The sequence below is a fragment of the Labrus mixtus genome, chromosome 22, assembly GCF_963584025.1.
Source record: "Labrus mixtus chromosome 22, fLabMix1.1, whole genome shotgun sequence".
NCBI classification, from domain to species: Eukaryota; Metazoa; Chordata; class Actinopteri; order Labriformes; family Labridae; genus Labrus; species Labrus mixtus.
The window spans coordinates 12,037,565-12,053,878 of NC_083633.1; the positions used below are offsets into that span (position 1 = coordinate 12,037,565).

General features: G+C 41.2%; 1 protein-coding gene across 1 annotated transcript in view; it reads right to left on the reverse strand.

The window, feature by feature from the left end:
- LOC132956185 (protein phosphatase 1H-like) overlaps nucleotides 1–15,825 on the reverse strand; it is a 28,833-nt gene extending 13,008 nt beyond the window's left edge. Inside the window, exons 1-6 of the mRNA XM_061029465.1 lie at nucleotides 15,306–15,825; nucleotides 8,554–8,737; nucleotides 5,721–6,092; nucleotides 3,827–3,939; nucleotides 3,545–3,629; nucleotides 1,917–2,035 (exon numbers count right to left, since the gene is read on the reverse strand). Coding sequence (XP_060885448.1) covers nucleotides 1,917–2,035; nucleotides 3,545–3,629; nucleotides 3,827–3,939; nucleotides 5,721–6,092; nucleotides 8,554–8,737; nucleotides 15,306–15,541 — 1,109 coding nt within the window. The 5' untranslated portion in view covers nucleotides 15,542–15,825. The remainder of the gene's footprint in view (nucleotides 1–1,916; nucleotides 2,036–3,544; nucleotides 3,630–3,826; nucleotides 3,940–5,720; nucleotides 6,093–8,553; nucleotides 8,738–15,305) is intronic.
- Nucleotides 15,826–16,314: the final 489 nt, after the last annotated feature.

A 16,314-nucleotide genomic window follows, 5' to 3' on the forward strand; every position in this document is an offset into this window, starting at 1 on the left:
GACTTCTTTTTGTTGGCATTAAATTCAAAGTGGGCGTATCATTTAAAAAAAACAAAACAATGACATTTCTCAGTTTCAATATTGGACATGTCTTTGTGCTGGTTTCAATGTTTCACAGATCATCACATTCTGTTTTTGTTAACATCTTACAAAACCGCCTTACTTTTTAGGGATTGGGGTTATACAATACCCAGGCATTCAGTTCATTTCCTGAATGAAGAACACTTTAATACAACTCATACAGACAGACAAAGTCCACATCCATATAAATGCTATATAGATTTCAGTTAGTTTTTTAAAAATCTCCTGCATGTGTAAAAAAGAAAACTGCAGTTTAAAACATGAGCTTGTTTATTTGTCACAAAAATTAGCTTTTAAAAAAACTTTTCTTATCACTAACGCAACAGCCAGTGTCGAACTTTTCAAAACAATACCCGGTCATTTAAATGACTCTAAAGTAAGGCTGTCAAACGATTACATTTAATCGCAATTAATCAGCTGAATTTCAATACTTAATCGCGATAAAGCACATTTTAATTGGGAAGTTTGAAATTCTAAATTGTGAGGCTTTTATTTTAAATTTTTGTAATGTCTTAAGCTGAGAGTACATTATTTGCTGTTTAAATCAAACCTGTGAGGGCACTCACTCTTTCTACTCAGTGAGAGAATCAACTCACTGCAGTCAGGTGTGTGTGTGTGTGTCACTGATTGGCTCTGATTAAGCTCAGGTGTGGGGTATAAACTCTGCAGTCTCCAGTGTTCTGTGCTGACTCATTATCTCACCTTCAGAGGTTCTAATGTGTTTTCTGTCATTGTCTGTGTGTATATATAAACACAAACTAAGAACTTTATATTAGATTTCCATTGCCGGTCTCCCAGAGCCTTTGCTTTTCGTTAGTGTTTTCTGGGTCTCCTGGACAATTTTGATTTTGAGTCAGCTGCTTGGCAGCAGTGGTTTAGTGAATCATTTTCTGTGCAGTTTAGGAAGCTTGTTGTGGCTCTATACAGTTTTTTTTTTCCTCCCCTTTCTGATCTATCACTATTGCGATTTTATGGTTATCCTTTTGGGATAACTTTGAGATGCCTGGGTCCGCACCTGCGTCCCAATCTCCCCCCCCTGACACAAACCTGCTTTTATTTTGAGATAATGTAAGGACCTTCCAGTAAGGTTAAGACATTAACTCCTTACTGATCAAAAAACAAATGAAAACAGGAATGGGGGAAAAAGGGAAATGTTTGGTGTCACAAGGTGGATATTACTTTGACTCGTCAGCTGAGCTGTCTGATATTTTTTTTTTAATGTGTTTTGCAGCAGCATCGTTCTTTTCCATCACTGTGACTACATGGATACACTGTGTAGAGGCTTATGCACGGTGCACCTTAAGGGACACAATAGCATGTGATTAGAAGACTTTCATTCAGACCTTTTAATTGATTGTGATTAACTAATGCTGACAGCACCACTCTACAGTTCTTCCTTGTTTGGATGAAATGAGAAAACATAACAGTAGCATCTGCAGTGGAACATCCTGGCTGGTATATTTCTGCTCCTGAGGTGAAGTCTTATAGTGAAATATACATCAACCAACACAGTGCACACTGTCCTGTGCAGTATGAGTCTCTGTGTGTGTCAGTGAGTGAGTGTGTCTCATTACTGGCTTCTGCTACAGCCACAGTCAGACAGCATGGTGCATCGCTAACCCACATAGCACCACATATAGGACCGTCCCTGCTGTATCATTAGATCATATAGGTTAGGCTTGCTCCCTCATTAGCTCCCTGCTGGTTCTCTCAGCTGTCACAGTGGAAGAGAAACAGTGAAAGCAGCGAAAGAGGAGGGAACGGAAGTCTGTGGCAGTGATTAGAGGATGCAGGGGTCTTTTGTCTGGGTGAAAATAAGTGTGTAAAAGACTTACCATCCTTTCATGGTGAAATCTCTGTAGAGCATCCTCTTGCCCACCTCCTTTCTCTGAACTCTCCGGGGAAATTCCAGGTGCGTGAACTCATTTCCTAACAGGTGAGGCTGCATGAAACCCTGGAGGACGGAAAATGACGGCCTTCAAGTCACTCAGGCGGATAAATGTGTGGCAGATTTGCAGATCGAATTAAAGTCAGCTGCCATCACTTTTTATCCCCTCCCCCGATGTCACCTAACCCTGGAGTCTGACTTGAATTTTGAGGCAGATAATATGATAGTGGAGCGTTAAAAAATTCAGATTATATACTGTCAGCCATCTATCTTATTCTTCCAATTATTTCAAACATTGGGAGAGTATGAAACTATTACATTTTCCAAGGCTGTGGAAATTCTCAGGTGCAAAAAGAAGTTGAGGTGATAGGTTTAAAAAAAAAAAAAAGCTTAATTATTGTTCAAAAAAAAGGAAGAAAATGTGAGTCGTATCAGTAATGAGAATTCAATTTCCACACAGTCTTAAACCTTCCATTGCTTTCTGGTGGATACACTATTTAATAGAGATGGTGTTTGTTAATAACCTTTAATATTTCCTATAACTCTGGCAACCTGTTACTGCATTTTCCTTTACAGATCCAACCCCCCTCAAGTCCATCCTCTCCGTCTTCTGCCTGCTCCACTTTTCAGAAAATGTGTGCTCAAACAGGCAGTTTGCAGTTTTCCCCCTTCGTGACATCACAAAGGGCAGTAGCCCCTCCCCCAGATGGGTGACACTCCCACAGCCAGGTGTTTGTTCTGCCCTCTGAGTCTACCTTATCACTGTAAACAATTAGGCATGGAGCGAGGAAGCCTGAGCCACACAAGCTCTTCCAGAGGGGCGTGGTCACACACACACAGCTCCTCTGGAAGAGCGCTCTCTCCTGCTCCCTCCTCCCTAGAGTTGATGGGCACTCGGGTTGCAAAATCGGCGACACGGAAGCTTCAGTGTTTAGCCAGCTCTGCATCAGTATTGAAAGCTTTCTGCATTCTGACCTCTCTCCACTTATCTAAAATCATCTTCAATATTGATCCTAGTTTCTAATTTCCTTGTGACAGCATTTCTGGTCGTGGAGCTTATTAGAAAAAAATGGCCGTGTGGGTGTGTCTTAAAACCGCCTATCTTCTCTAGTCAAAACAAATACAAAGCATTCAGGACCGGAACTGAAACGTAGAATGCTACATTGTTGTCAGAGAAGCCAGCACTTCAACATAGCACGTTTCCTTAATGTCTGATTATATAGTAAGCACATTTTATGATTTCATTCAGTAGATATCTCACATATTAGGCCCCTACCTGTGAGCTGAGCAGATAAGATAACGACTTTTCATGTCTTTTTTTTGCTTAATGTCTTATTTCTTCTAGATCTTATTGTTTGACATCATATCTGGTCATATTTAATCTTCTCTTTGACTGGTTATGGTTTGTTTTAGGGATTTGTAATGTCCCCCCCCCCCCCTTTGTCTTGATGCTTTTGATGTCCTGTGTGAACCACTTTGAATTGCCTTGTTGCTGACATGGACAATATTAATACATTTGCCTCGCCTTCTTAAAAAAGACACTTTCTCTCTATTTCTGTGTCAAAGTTTTCTTACCAGGAACTGGAGCCGCTGTCGTTCTGACTCTGGTGTGAACTCTGTCGACATGGGAATGATTTCATTATTTCTAATGATGATGGCCCTGCAGACAATACAGAAAAAAAGTTTGACAAGTCGTGCGAAGGCAAACCACATGATTGGCTCAAACTTTCAGAATGAATGGCTCAATATTCGCAAGAGGGAGGAAAAAGATTTCCTTTCAACTACCATAATTCATTTTGATCCGATTCTACTTTTCCCAGACCAGTTATTACGAGGACACAACGTTTGCATACACACCTGCTGTCACCTGCGTTGCCTACATATAGTTTCCCCAGGAGGTAAACCACAGATAGAGCCGTGCATCCTCCTGTCACATTATAGGCTTGTTTCTCCTTCTCAATCTGAGCGTCCTGAGGAGAGAGAGAGATTGTCAATCTTTAATGACGCCTCGCTAAGAAAGACAACAGATGCAATCTTTAAGAATGCCCACATCCACCCACATGTGACATGAAAATTAAGAAGGGTCAGTAAAGTCAACCTCCAAACTGCATGCAGCCCACACATGCACAAATGATCAAAGACAGAAAGTAAGCAGCAGGCAAGACAAAGACAATCTGATCAACTTTTAAAAAAAAAAGAAGCCAGACGATGTGTGGGCGGCATGGCAGACTATTGACGAATCGATCGGTTTAACCTGGACCTCTTGTTGACCACATGTCAGTACACAAGACCTTGCTGTGCATGATTAATTCAGACAGTGAAATGTGAGAAGGCTTTGTTTCCTGACTTTGCACGTCAAGATTCAACACCCTTTAATATGGGTTGTTCATGCAGATATTTAGCTGCACAAAAGTCTTCATATTTCACAAAATTCAATTCTAAAGATGTCACTTCTTCACTTCTCCCTTAAAGTTTTATCTCCATTTTAAGCATTTCACAATTACAGCCACACACAGTCTTTCATAAATCCTGCTGTAAACACTGTTTTGTATGTGTAATGATTGTACTCTATGAAGGACTCTGTTTCTAACTGATAACATTTAATTCTCCTTAAAAGAATGACCAGCAAAGTGTAAAAATGCTTCTTTTCCCTGTGGGAAAGTGTTGATCTGAGAGGAGCTATAGTGACCTTTAAAATCTGGGTATCCGCAAGATCCAGTGTGGGCTGTTTTATATCGCCATCTAGTGGTAACACTGGGTAGATTTAGTTTTTTTTGAAGGAATTACAAAAAACATTTTAAAAAATCTGTTCCCTTTTTTGGATAACATATTCAGATACTGTCAGGTTAAGGACACATACAGTTTAATAGTGACATAAATACATCTAGATACATTTGATAACTTAGAAATCCACGGTGATCTGTTCAGCAGAGTGACATTCAGCCAGGATTTAAAGGTCTTACTAAACTGTGTATGGAGACGATAAAGGTTGTGTACTAAGAATAGCTTTTGTGTGCATGTCTGTAAAGTGTATGGGGAGGGGGGAGGGGGGGATATGTTTGCCTTTAGTCCCTCAGGTTAGAAAATCAGTGAGTAAGTGCAGCAAACACAAGAAAGAACTCAGCAATACATGTTTCTCTTTGTTAATCTACAAACTGGTGGCTCCTTTACTAATTGCAAATGTTATTTACAATCACACTAAATGTACAGTTGACATGTCGTGTATTTAAAACTAGAAAAAACTGAAAACATGGTGAAATAAGTCCATGTGTGTCTCGTGCAAATCAAACTACTCTATATCATTAATGGACGATTTATCAAGTGAATGCCAAGATATATTTCTACAGGTGAAATCACCGTCTCTTATGTATTTATTTTTCTAATCATCAGCACGCTATCATCCTAATTATTTTAATAATTCAAAGCTTTTGAAGTGCTCAATCATCGACCCATTTTTTTCCCTGTAATTCATTGAGATTGAATTTTTGTCAGGGCTGCAATAAATATTAGTTTGAGCACAGTGGTTAGAGCGCCCATGTATAGAGGCTGTGGTCTTGCGGGCGGCCCAGGTTTGAATCCAACTTGTGGCTCCTTTCCTGCATGTCATCCCCCACTCTCTCTCTCTCTCTCTCCTTGATTTCCTCCTCTATCCACTGTTTCTCTCGCCTGACTTAAAGTGAGTGTGCAGCTTTCAGGACAGATCAGGTTACGTAAACTAGAATCAAATCAGGACCTTGCACCTGTCTCTCACCATCTCTTTGAAGGCGTTCTCTATGGCTCCTATCACCAGGCTCTCGTGCTGGATCTTCTTCTCGGTGAAGAACCGTGGCGGAGGCGGGGTGCTGCAGGGGGGACCGGATGGACCTGTGGCCCCGCGCAGCGAAGCGGCACGAGTCAGGCCTCTGTGGGGGCCCGGGGTGTTTCCTTGGAGGTAGGGGTTGTTGTCGGGCTCCTCGCCCATGATAGTCGGGGGCAGGGAGGCGAGGTTTCGCAGGATCTCGATGACGGCCTGGAGCTGGCAGGCGATGTGGTGCTGCAGCAGGCGGGAGGCGACGACTGCTGCACCTGAACCAGCGTGGCCATCGAACAAGGCCCAGTAATGGAACACAAGCCCTTCACTGTCCTGCAGACACATGTTGAATAAACATACTTACATCATACTTCATCATGACCACTCTCAATTTGGGCTGTTTGGTCTTAGGACCCCAAAAACATATCTTAATAAACATTTTTTAGTCAAAATTATAAATGTAAGAATTAAATTAAGTACATTCTGGAAGTTGCTGCCATTCAACTTTTGAAGTATCCACATAATTTACTAAAAGACGAAATAAAGGCTGTGTGCTCTTCATGTTCAATATCACAGCTTCATTATTACAAAACTTCCCGAGCTTAAATTTGACCCCAAGATGACCTCTGTATCTTGAATATTACTTTTTCTAAGGCCCAAAATACTTCACAAGCCCCTCAAATCAGAGACAGCAGAATTCTTAATCCCCTTCTCACAGTGGAATTGACTTCTTGTCATAAATCCTCGAGTATGGAATGTGCCACAGAAATCGCCAAACTTTTGACATATCCCTGAACTCAAGACGCTTCTTGACTCATCCACATACAAACAAACAGACAGGAGAAACATCTGTCCTAACCTCGACCACGCCCAGTTCTAGGCGATTCTGGAGAATATTGGGGTTCATTATTATTTTTCACTCCTACAAAGATAATTCCTCTTCATTTTCCTTCAATAACTTTCATTGACAAACTCTGGTTTTCACAGCAATAGTGCATGGGACAACTAGCAGGGCATAAAGAGTAAGTGCGTTCAGATGGGGCCCCCTTAGGAAGGTTTTCTACTGTCATTGCAGAATTTGCACATTTTGAGGAACTGCTGTGATTTAAGGTTTCTCAGCTCTTGGGGGTCCACTACTGGCCTGGGGCCCAAAGCAGTTGCCTGCCTTGCCTCTTGACAAAGCAGCGCCTCTGACCACACCCCAATATGAAATAATAAGTCTATAGATGGAAGAAGTAATTCCCATTCTGTCTAATGGACATCATCCAAACTGAACATTGACGATGTCTTTCTTTCTAATGGCGTAGCAATTATGCTGAGCCTGTTTCCCCACACTGGACACGCTCAGAGGAAAATCTGTAGGATACACACAGGACCAGCACAACAGCATAACTGCATCACTCCCCCAGCTGTGAACAAATACAGCCAGGCAGTCCTACACTCGTACGATCCAAGACAAGCAGGGTGTTAGGAGTCAGTCCAAAAAAAAAAAAGATGAGATATCCTTCTGAGGACAAAAAGGATCCTCCTGGAAATGACCTCAAATACTCAAATTTGTCTGAATGATGATGATGATGTTTGCAAAAATCCTTCTCCGGCTCATCGTGCTGTCATTTTTGAAAACTTTTTTTTCAAAATAATTTGATCAAGAAAACATGAAGCTACATGACTAATGCTACTATAGCTGAACTTGTAGTATCTGTGAGTCATCGCTGAGAGGATCAACCCGGGAGAAAAACATCATGACTCATTTTGTCCAGTTGATGCAAGGGAGCACCAGAGGTCCAACCTCCTTCTCTCTTGATTTGTTCATCTGAGCAGGAACAGCACATGGGGCTCACACCTTGGTAGCGTCTCTGCCATCACACACTCCGCTGGTTATTACCTGAATGTTCATTTTTCTGCGGTAATTTCAGCTAAGGTGTTGTTACATTTTATGTGACTAAACAGTGTGCTGTGACTAAAATAAATCCACAATGGTTACTGGTCTCTAATCACTCAGAATGAGCTCACTATTCCCTGATCGAACACCTTCCCACACAGATCACAGGGTGGAACCCTGGAAACTAGTGATGTCTGAACATCCTCCCAAATGACATCACTGACTCAGTAACCCTTTCTGCTTCCTGTGAGAACAGTTTTATTGGGCAACCGAGGATGGGTCAGACATGACGGCTCAGTCACCTTAACTTTTAACCTCACATCTCCGATCAGTTCATCCTTGAGTCCTGCTATGGCATTTGTGACGAATTTGCACATATTTATTCCAACCATTTCTAAGATATGAGGTTCACGAGAACAGGACACAGATGTGAGCTAGAGAAGAAAAAGCACTTCCCCAAGATATGATGACGATGCCGTATTGCAGTTGAACTTTGATGTTGGGGTAATTAAAAATGAATCACATCCTCTTTAAAATCTAATTAGACGTTTGTTTGAAACTGTCATAACGTGTAAAGTCGTGGCTTGGCTTGTAAAGTTACTGTCCTGTCTGATTCTGGATTGTATGGAGCACATTTGTTGAAAGAAAAAAAAAAGGAAATTGTTTCTAAGATGTCAGACGGTGTCCCTTGTTTTTTAAAATGAACCGTCTGTTGGCGCAGATCCATTTGTAAAAGACATCCCAATAATTCTTCCATACAACTCTTAACTGCTGAGTAGCTGCACTAGTTAGGTCACTGCTTCATGTGTACCTGTATGCCTGTAAACTAAACTGTTCATGAATGCATCATGTATGTACACCCTTTGGTATTCATTCATTAAACAGACTGCGTCATTTCTTGTACTGTCTTACCTCTCCCAGCATGCCGTGCTCCATACGCAGACCCTCTCCGTTGGGCAGGGAGTTGCGCCTCTTGGCCGTGGGGGTCTTGCTTGGTGTGGAGGGGGGGCAGTAGCTCATTGGCCTCCTTCGTGCGACTACCACCTCGCAGCAGGCCTGGTCCTCATTCAGAGCACTCTTACCTGCATTAATCACCCTGAAACACACAGGGCACACACAGGTTGACTCATACTCTGGGCTTTGAATTCTTTTCAGCCATTCATAGGTCTAATTATATACAAATCATCTGGCCCGCACACTCCTGGAACTTTTTCTTTATTTCTGTAACGGTGTTGCTACAAGCAACCGATGCATCACTTGCTATAATTTCAAAGTCTGACATCTGTGATCCGGAACAAGCTGTAAAAAAAAAAAAATATATATATATATATCCAACATCAGACGCTTTTTGTTGGATGAAACAGTGCAGAAGTCTTTCATGGTCATTACGGCTCACTGCAGGATCACAACAATTAGTCCGAGCCACAGCCTGAGGTTTTGAATCTGCACACTGTGCTCGCTTCGTGTGCAGCTCGTGTTCCTAATGAAGATCAAACAGGAGAGCTTGTTTGTGGTCCTGCTCAGCTGATGCAACAGGACGGCTGCTGCTGCTGCTGCTGCTGCTGCTGGGTGAATTAAAAGTGTTTGTTGGTGTGTGTGACTGTATGTACACGCCCAAAGCAGTATGTGTCTTTGTGTGTTACCTTTTCATCTTTTGTACCTTGTTTAAGCAGGCAGACCTCTTATGGTATACAAGAGAAAAGAAAACCCAATAGTGATGAAGGACAGACACAAAATGACTTCATAAGGTTTGCATTGAATGTCCATATTTATATACCGTTTAGACTTTAGCGTTTCATACAATTTGTTAACGCTGCTTTTCTTAAAGTTTTTTTGGGGGGGCTTTCATGCCTTAATTTAGAGATAGGATAGAATCAGAAATCGGGGAGAGAGAGTGTGGGGAATGACCAATAGGAAGGGCCGCTCGCTTTGAACCCCGGCCGCTCGCTTGGAGGACTATATCTGTCGTACATGGTGCGTGCACACTAACCACTAGGCTACTGGCGCCCCCAATGCTGCTTTTAAGTGTAACTCATTCTACCAATACAAGAAGCTTCCAACAGTATACAATGGAGATGGGCATTTGAGAGTACAAAAATCTTTAAAAAATTCACCACATTTGATTTGACACCACACATTGTTAACGAATCGTGGATATGTCATACAGTACATTATATTCATTTATTTATTGAGTTTAACTTTGTACTGTTTTTTCTGTGAATATGGTCTAAATGATGGATTTACCTCTTTTACAAACTGTCCAGTATGAAACTTTAGTGCATAACATGCCGTATCTGTTAATGTCATTCTTTTTGGTTGGTTTGAAATCATAAAGAGAGAGAGAGTTTAAAAACATGACATTCAGTATGATAGCTCGATGGCTGAATATTTCAATCAGTCTTACACTTTTGTGTTGAGGAGTCAGAAGAATAGAAAAGCGCTAAACAAGCTCAAGTCCACTTACCAAACCAATCCAATTCAAATGGGATGTTTTTGAGGGAACAGGCCTAATGTTTTTGTTCATTTTGGGTCGCAGCTTTTTTTGGCTTGCCCTCATATTTTTCCCTGTCGTCCCAACGGCCGCTAAACCTGCTGAATAACAACCAATGTAATGGAGCTTAAAATAAAGAATGGAAAAAAAAAACAAGCGCGTATAGACAAATCCAATGAGACTGACAGACAGACATCTCTGGAGGCTGTTGTGAAAAAGAAATTGGCATGTCTATTTATAGACACAGACTGTGGATGTTTTCTGTGGAGGCTGCATCACGGTCTGCTTCTCTGCCTCGCACGTTTGATCATCTTTTGATGGAAAGGGAAAGATAGAAGGCCCGAAAAAAATCACACTTAGTATCGTATTTGAAAAGAATACGAAAAGAGATAGAGAGCCGTTTATATCTGTTTCACTGCACCTTTTGTGCACACCCTCTCTCTGGTTTCCAAGAGAGAGAAAAGAGACAGAAGTTTGATGGTGCAGAAAATAATCCATCAGAGGACACATAAATGTATCTGTATTAAAATCTTAAACCTGCACTATAAATGTTTGCACACTTATAACAAAAAAATGCACACATCACTGTCACTTTTGATGGACTACATGTAAAAAATACTCTAATAAATTGCACCAAGGACTTTATGTTACCAACTGAGCTGATAGTCAATGTGTGTCTTTTGGTATCAGAGGGGCTCCAGGTTCAAAACTACACAGGTTATGTGTTATTCAGCATTGCATGCCTTGTATAAAAGCTATTATGTCCAGAGGGCTGGTCTGCACTGTAATAACCTGGCTCTGCTTTTGAAACCTAATACTGTATCCACTACAACGCTAATTACAATGGAAAATGCCCTCTGAGTTATTACAGTCATAAAACACTGTGACGCATTCACCACTTCGGAGCTTGTAGATGTTTAGAAGTGCAGGCAGCCTTGTCGGCCTGGCTGTGTGTGCGTTTGTGTGTGTGTGTGTGTGTGTGTGTGTGTGTGTGTGTGTGTGTGTGTGTGTGTGCGTTTGTGTGTGTGTGTGTGTGTGTGTGTGTGTGATTGTGTCCTACTTATTTTTGCAAACATACTTCTATCAAAGTCTGAAATCTGAATGTGAAAAGTATTAGCAAAAACAGTCCCCATTCTTCATGACTACAATGCATTTAATGGGTTTAATCAATAGTGGAATCATTCGGTGCTCCTTCCTGCTAGGTGCAGCTGGTGCTTTTGTGCGTGTGGTTCAAAGTGCTCTCACATCTAATTTGTCCTCGTTTCAGCATTTACACAAAAAAAAAAAAAAAATCACAGTCATTTCATTTCCTTGCCAATCACATTTTTTTGTTGTATTCGGAACAATTAGCTTTCCTCCCATTAGGAACAAAACCTAATTTTCCCCTCCATTGTCAGACATCTAATAACCTCTTTGTTTCTCTACCCCTGGCAGTAGATTCTGGGCCAGACACTGGCCTGAAGGATGTGGATTATTGTTTGGTGAGGCACAATGGTTCACAGCTTTGCCTCTGGTTAACTCGTCACATCAAAGGAGCAATTACAAAAAAAAAAAAAAAAAAAAAAAACAACAAGGGTTGAATGCAAAAAAACACCCCCAAAAAAAAAGACTTTTAAAATGTACAAATGTAGTTCTTTTTGTTCAGGCGTTTGGTCGTGATTGCACCTGAATACAAGAGAGAAGAAAGACAACCCAGAAAATGGGAGAGTTTGAATAAAATGTAGCAAAAAAGAAGTTTAGATGACTTCTAACATGTTTAAATCTAATGGGCCTTTTAGGCAGATCATTAAAAATGGAACATATTCAGTTTAAAATGACAATTTTGGAAGATATAATGCACCGTTCAAGAGTCTTATGGTGCTTTCACACTTGCACAAAACTCCTGAAAACGACATTGTTTTCAAACACACCTAATACCATCCTAGGGAACAGGGTTTGGTTGGGGTTGCTGAAGTGAACTAGCTCAAATAAAGGGAAGGACCTAGCAGCTAGCTGTACGCAGCACATTTGTTAGCACTAAGGCCAACTTGCCGAAAGAAGGCCTCATAGTCAATGTGCTTTTGCAACCAAAGCTTTTTAAACTACTGGTATGCCTTGTTAGTAACATTTAGTTACTGCTAGGTTGCAAGCTAGTTGGATATGCTAACATTTGCAGTTTACATTAGAGCCAACAAACACACTCAAACTTCAACCTTTCTTGACACGTTTGCTATTGTGTTCTTGATTTTTTTCAAAAGCGTTACTCCCATAATGCAGTTGATGTTACAGTAGCTGTAGTTGTGCTAGCAGTTGATTATTAGCACTAAAACAAAAGATTCGACTGAATGACTTTTGGATTGTCTTGGATTAACCTTTATTCCACAGAGGTAGAAAAAAAAAAAGAAGCCAAAAGCCGAAACGACTGCTGTAATGACAACTCGGGAGTCTTTAATTACAGATTAAAAGCTGACACGAAATGAACTCATTATCCACACCGGAGTCCCAGAGAGACATGCCTGTTCTGAGTATCATCAGTGAGTCGAAGTAGAGAGAGAGAAAGAGAGAGAGAAAGGAAGGTTTCGCTTAATTATTGGGTCAAGAAATGAATTCTACTAATATGTTCCTAATAAAGTAATTATGCATTTGCACTGATACACTGCTTTTCTTTACAAGGTTGCAAAAATATATGAATGATTCAGTATTGATGTAGCCTTAAAGGGATGTAGACACACAGAAAACATCCTGACAATGTACTCTAATTATAATCTACACTGGCATACTAATCTTATATTTATCTACTTCATAAGGAATTGGCTCTGTATTTGTTCGTTATTCAAGGTTATATGAATCTTATTGTAAAATACTAACCACACACACTACACACAAAAACTTCCACAACTCCAGAGTGTCATCTTAAAATAGAATTGTGTGATAAAAGGCCGGAAACGGATACAGTGAGGAATAATTTGATCAAGTGATACTTTTTTAAGCTGCTTATTCTTCAGACTTTTTTTTTTTCTCTCTCACTTCAACACAAAAGCACCAAGCTGCTCTGAATTACGTCTTATCATTTTTCTGTGTGAGAGGGGGGAAAAAGCTTTAGTTAAGGTTTTTTATCTGTGATGTAATGACTTTGGGTAGCTGAGTTGGAAAGAGCACATATGATTACTTTTCCATGTGTCATGTAAAATACTGCTAAAAAAGATGTGAGAATATAAAACTAACTTCTGGCCCTTTTTGTTACAGGCGTTTACTCGTGCTTGTGTTTGTCACATTTAACATCTTGAACCGTTACACTGTAGGGAAGGCTTTTGTTTTTGTCCCTGTATCAGGTGGTCTGTGTGGTACGACATGTAAGATACATTTTTTCGGCTTTTTGCTTTATTGATTGGACAGTGGATTAAGTAGAAAATCAGGAGAGAGAGTGGGGAATGACATGTGGGAAAGCAGCCACAGGTCGGACTTGAACCCGGGCTGCCCGCTTGAGGACTGTAGCCTCTGTACATGGGGCGCGACCTAACCACTAAGCAAACCGCGTCCCGTAATGCACCTGTTTTTAAATCGTTAACTAACTATTTATTGATATGGATCGCTTTATGGATTCATTGGTAAACTGTTACCATGGATACAAATCACAAACAGTGATATCATCATTTAATCTGCTGACAGATATAAAGGTTAGGCTCTAACATTTGCTTCCCTCTCAAATTAAATAAGCGGTATATGAATTGTTGGATCTGCAGAAAGATTGATCGACACAGAAAGTGTGCTATGCAGATATCTCCATGATGTGATCAAATACTAATTAAACTCACACACAAGTGAAACAAAGCACTGACTCTTGTGCAAGCATATGTTAAAAAAAAAAAAAAAAAAAATTGGCTTTAAGAAAAACATGAATAATTGTCGATTTTTCTTCAATTAAATACCTGGGGGAGTAAAGTAATTAAATAGTCATATGTTGTTTTAAATCACAGAATTACTTTAGATTAGATTGATGTATTAAATATGCTTCCAAACATCATCGTTCATCCATTTGGATGACCGTGGCATAAATCCAATCAGACTGTAGTGTGGCAGAGATATCTTATTTCTGTCAAACGCTGTCTATAGTGTATGACGTCAATATTAAATGAGATTTGCGTTCACACTGTGGAAGTAACTTGAGCGTTGAATCGTCCACTACGCCTCAATCTGAGATTATTTAACAGCTATTCGAGGTTCACACCACCTACAAATAAATAAATAAAATAAAGATAAATACATTACCGCAGTCATGTATTTGGTGTCACACTTTCATCTCGCTTTGCACTTCATGAACATTTTTCTAATAACTAGCATTCCCATCAAGAGAGATTTGAAGTACAACCAGAAATGTGATGATTAAATCTACCTCATGAGCCATTTCATGCAGTCCTGCACTTTTAGAAGAGTTAATATTCGTGGACTCAGCATGATTCTCAGTATCCTGGGTGTCTTTGAACATCCACAGCGGATCTAATGGGTGTGTGTGTGTGTGCACATGCAAAACTGCAAATGAGACACTTTTACAAGAGCTCAGATGGTAATCCATGTCCCGTGTAGATGCTGAAAAGGCAGCAAAGACAAGCAACACACTCATGTATACCTTGGGAACCGCAGCAGTCTTGAGTTGAGCCACGGTGTGAGGTTGCATCTTCCTGCTTGTTTGCTGCTTCACGGCTTTTAACACGCAATCACACGCCGGCACACTGCTAGTCACAAACAGCACAGTAGTAGACTAATAGCCTGACACAGATGCTGCTGGTAGAAGTTAGCCTACATCATCCTCTTGCACGTGAATAGCAGCTTGTGATCTGAGTGCTGTGATCCTTTTGGATGAATGCTGTCATCCACGTCTAACAGCACGCGATTTAAACAGATAAAAGGTTTGAGAGTGCAGTGCAAGAGGATGCTGTCCGGGGTGGATGTAGTCTGGGTCACAACAGGTGCAAGGCTTGCTCCTGAGTCGATGCTTTTCATTGCTTTGAGACCTTTTTTTTTGAGTGTTTTATTTCAATAAAAGGAGGCGCAAACTGTTTTGTTTATGAACACCTGCAAACATTTAGGCCTCAAAAGGCTGACCACAAAGGATGTGCATTTAAGTGCCACTGTGATGAAATCTGTGACACAACAAAGAGTCGCTTTGACAAACAGCTGAGGTCAGGTTACTCACTCCGCGTATCCGGTGGCCCACGGTAATCTCCTGGTTTCCTTCAAGATGAGGATGGGCCGGGCTATGTGGTCCGCGGAGCACTCGATCTCATCCGGGGATAGTCCAAGGAACTGCGGTCTCGTATATGGGAATTTTAAGGGCAGCTCGGAACCACTGTTGCCCCCTCCGCCGGAGCTGCCCCCGGTCATGATGCCGCCCATGAACCCGGCCACGGCGGACTTGACCCGGGTGAGCATGTTGTTGGCGCGTCGCGGCGGGTTGTCCGTCGGCCGGTGTGCAGCGCCGCGGCTCCCTTTCCCCGGATTCCCCCCCAGGTCGGCCGCGCTGGTCGAAGACAGGCTCGATGGAGAAAAGAGGCGGAGGAGGAGGAGGAGGAGGAGGAGAGCCTCAGATAGTTACAGCTTCATTCATTGAGGATGGAGACAACAGGCGCAGCCGGAGGGGAGGAAGATGGAAACAGCAGAGATGCTTTCGCTAAACCCTTCCACAGCTCCATGGAGAGTCATTGATAACAGCTCGGCCGTCGTGAACGCGGAAATACACAGAAGATTATCTGGTCATGTGACGCAACCATGGGATGCACACTGCAAAAAATGGCAGCCTAATGGCATGCATGGTACCAATTTTCATTACTTAGGCTATTTCTATATTTAGAGCATAAAGTGACTTACAATTTATGTCAAAGTGAGATATTACTTTCATTCCCTGCTTGAGTATGGCAATACTTTAATCTTTAACCAACTATTCAAGGTTGAAACATGATGATCAATGCGTCATCACTTTAAGATATTTAGACCTTTTTCACCACTCAAATGCAATCAAGTTAAACATGATTTGATGAAATAAATGTATTTTCTTGTATATAATACGGTGTCAAGGCTCTTAAGGCTGTATGACTGTCATGTGAAGTGATATTTTTTGCAGCACAGGATGAGCAAAGATTGATCACTGCTCTCACTGTGCAGCTGCAGCATGAGCAGCTTACAGCGGCTGACAGCAGGTTAACGGT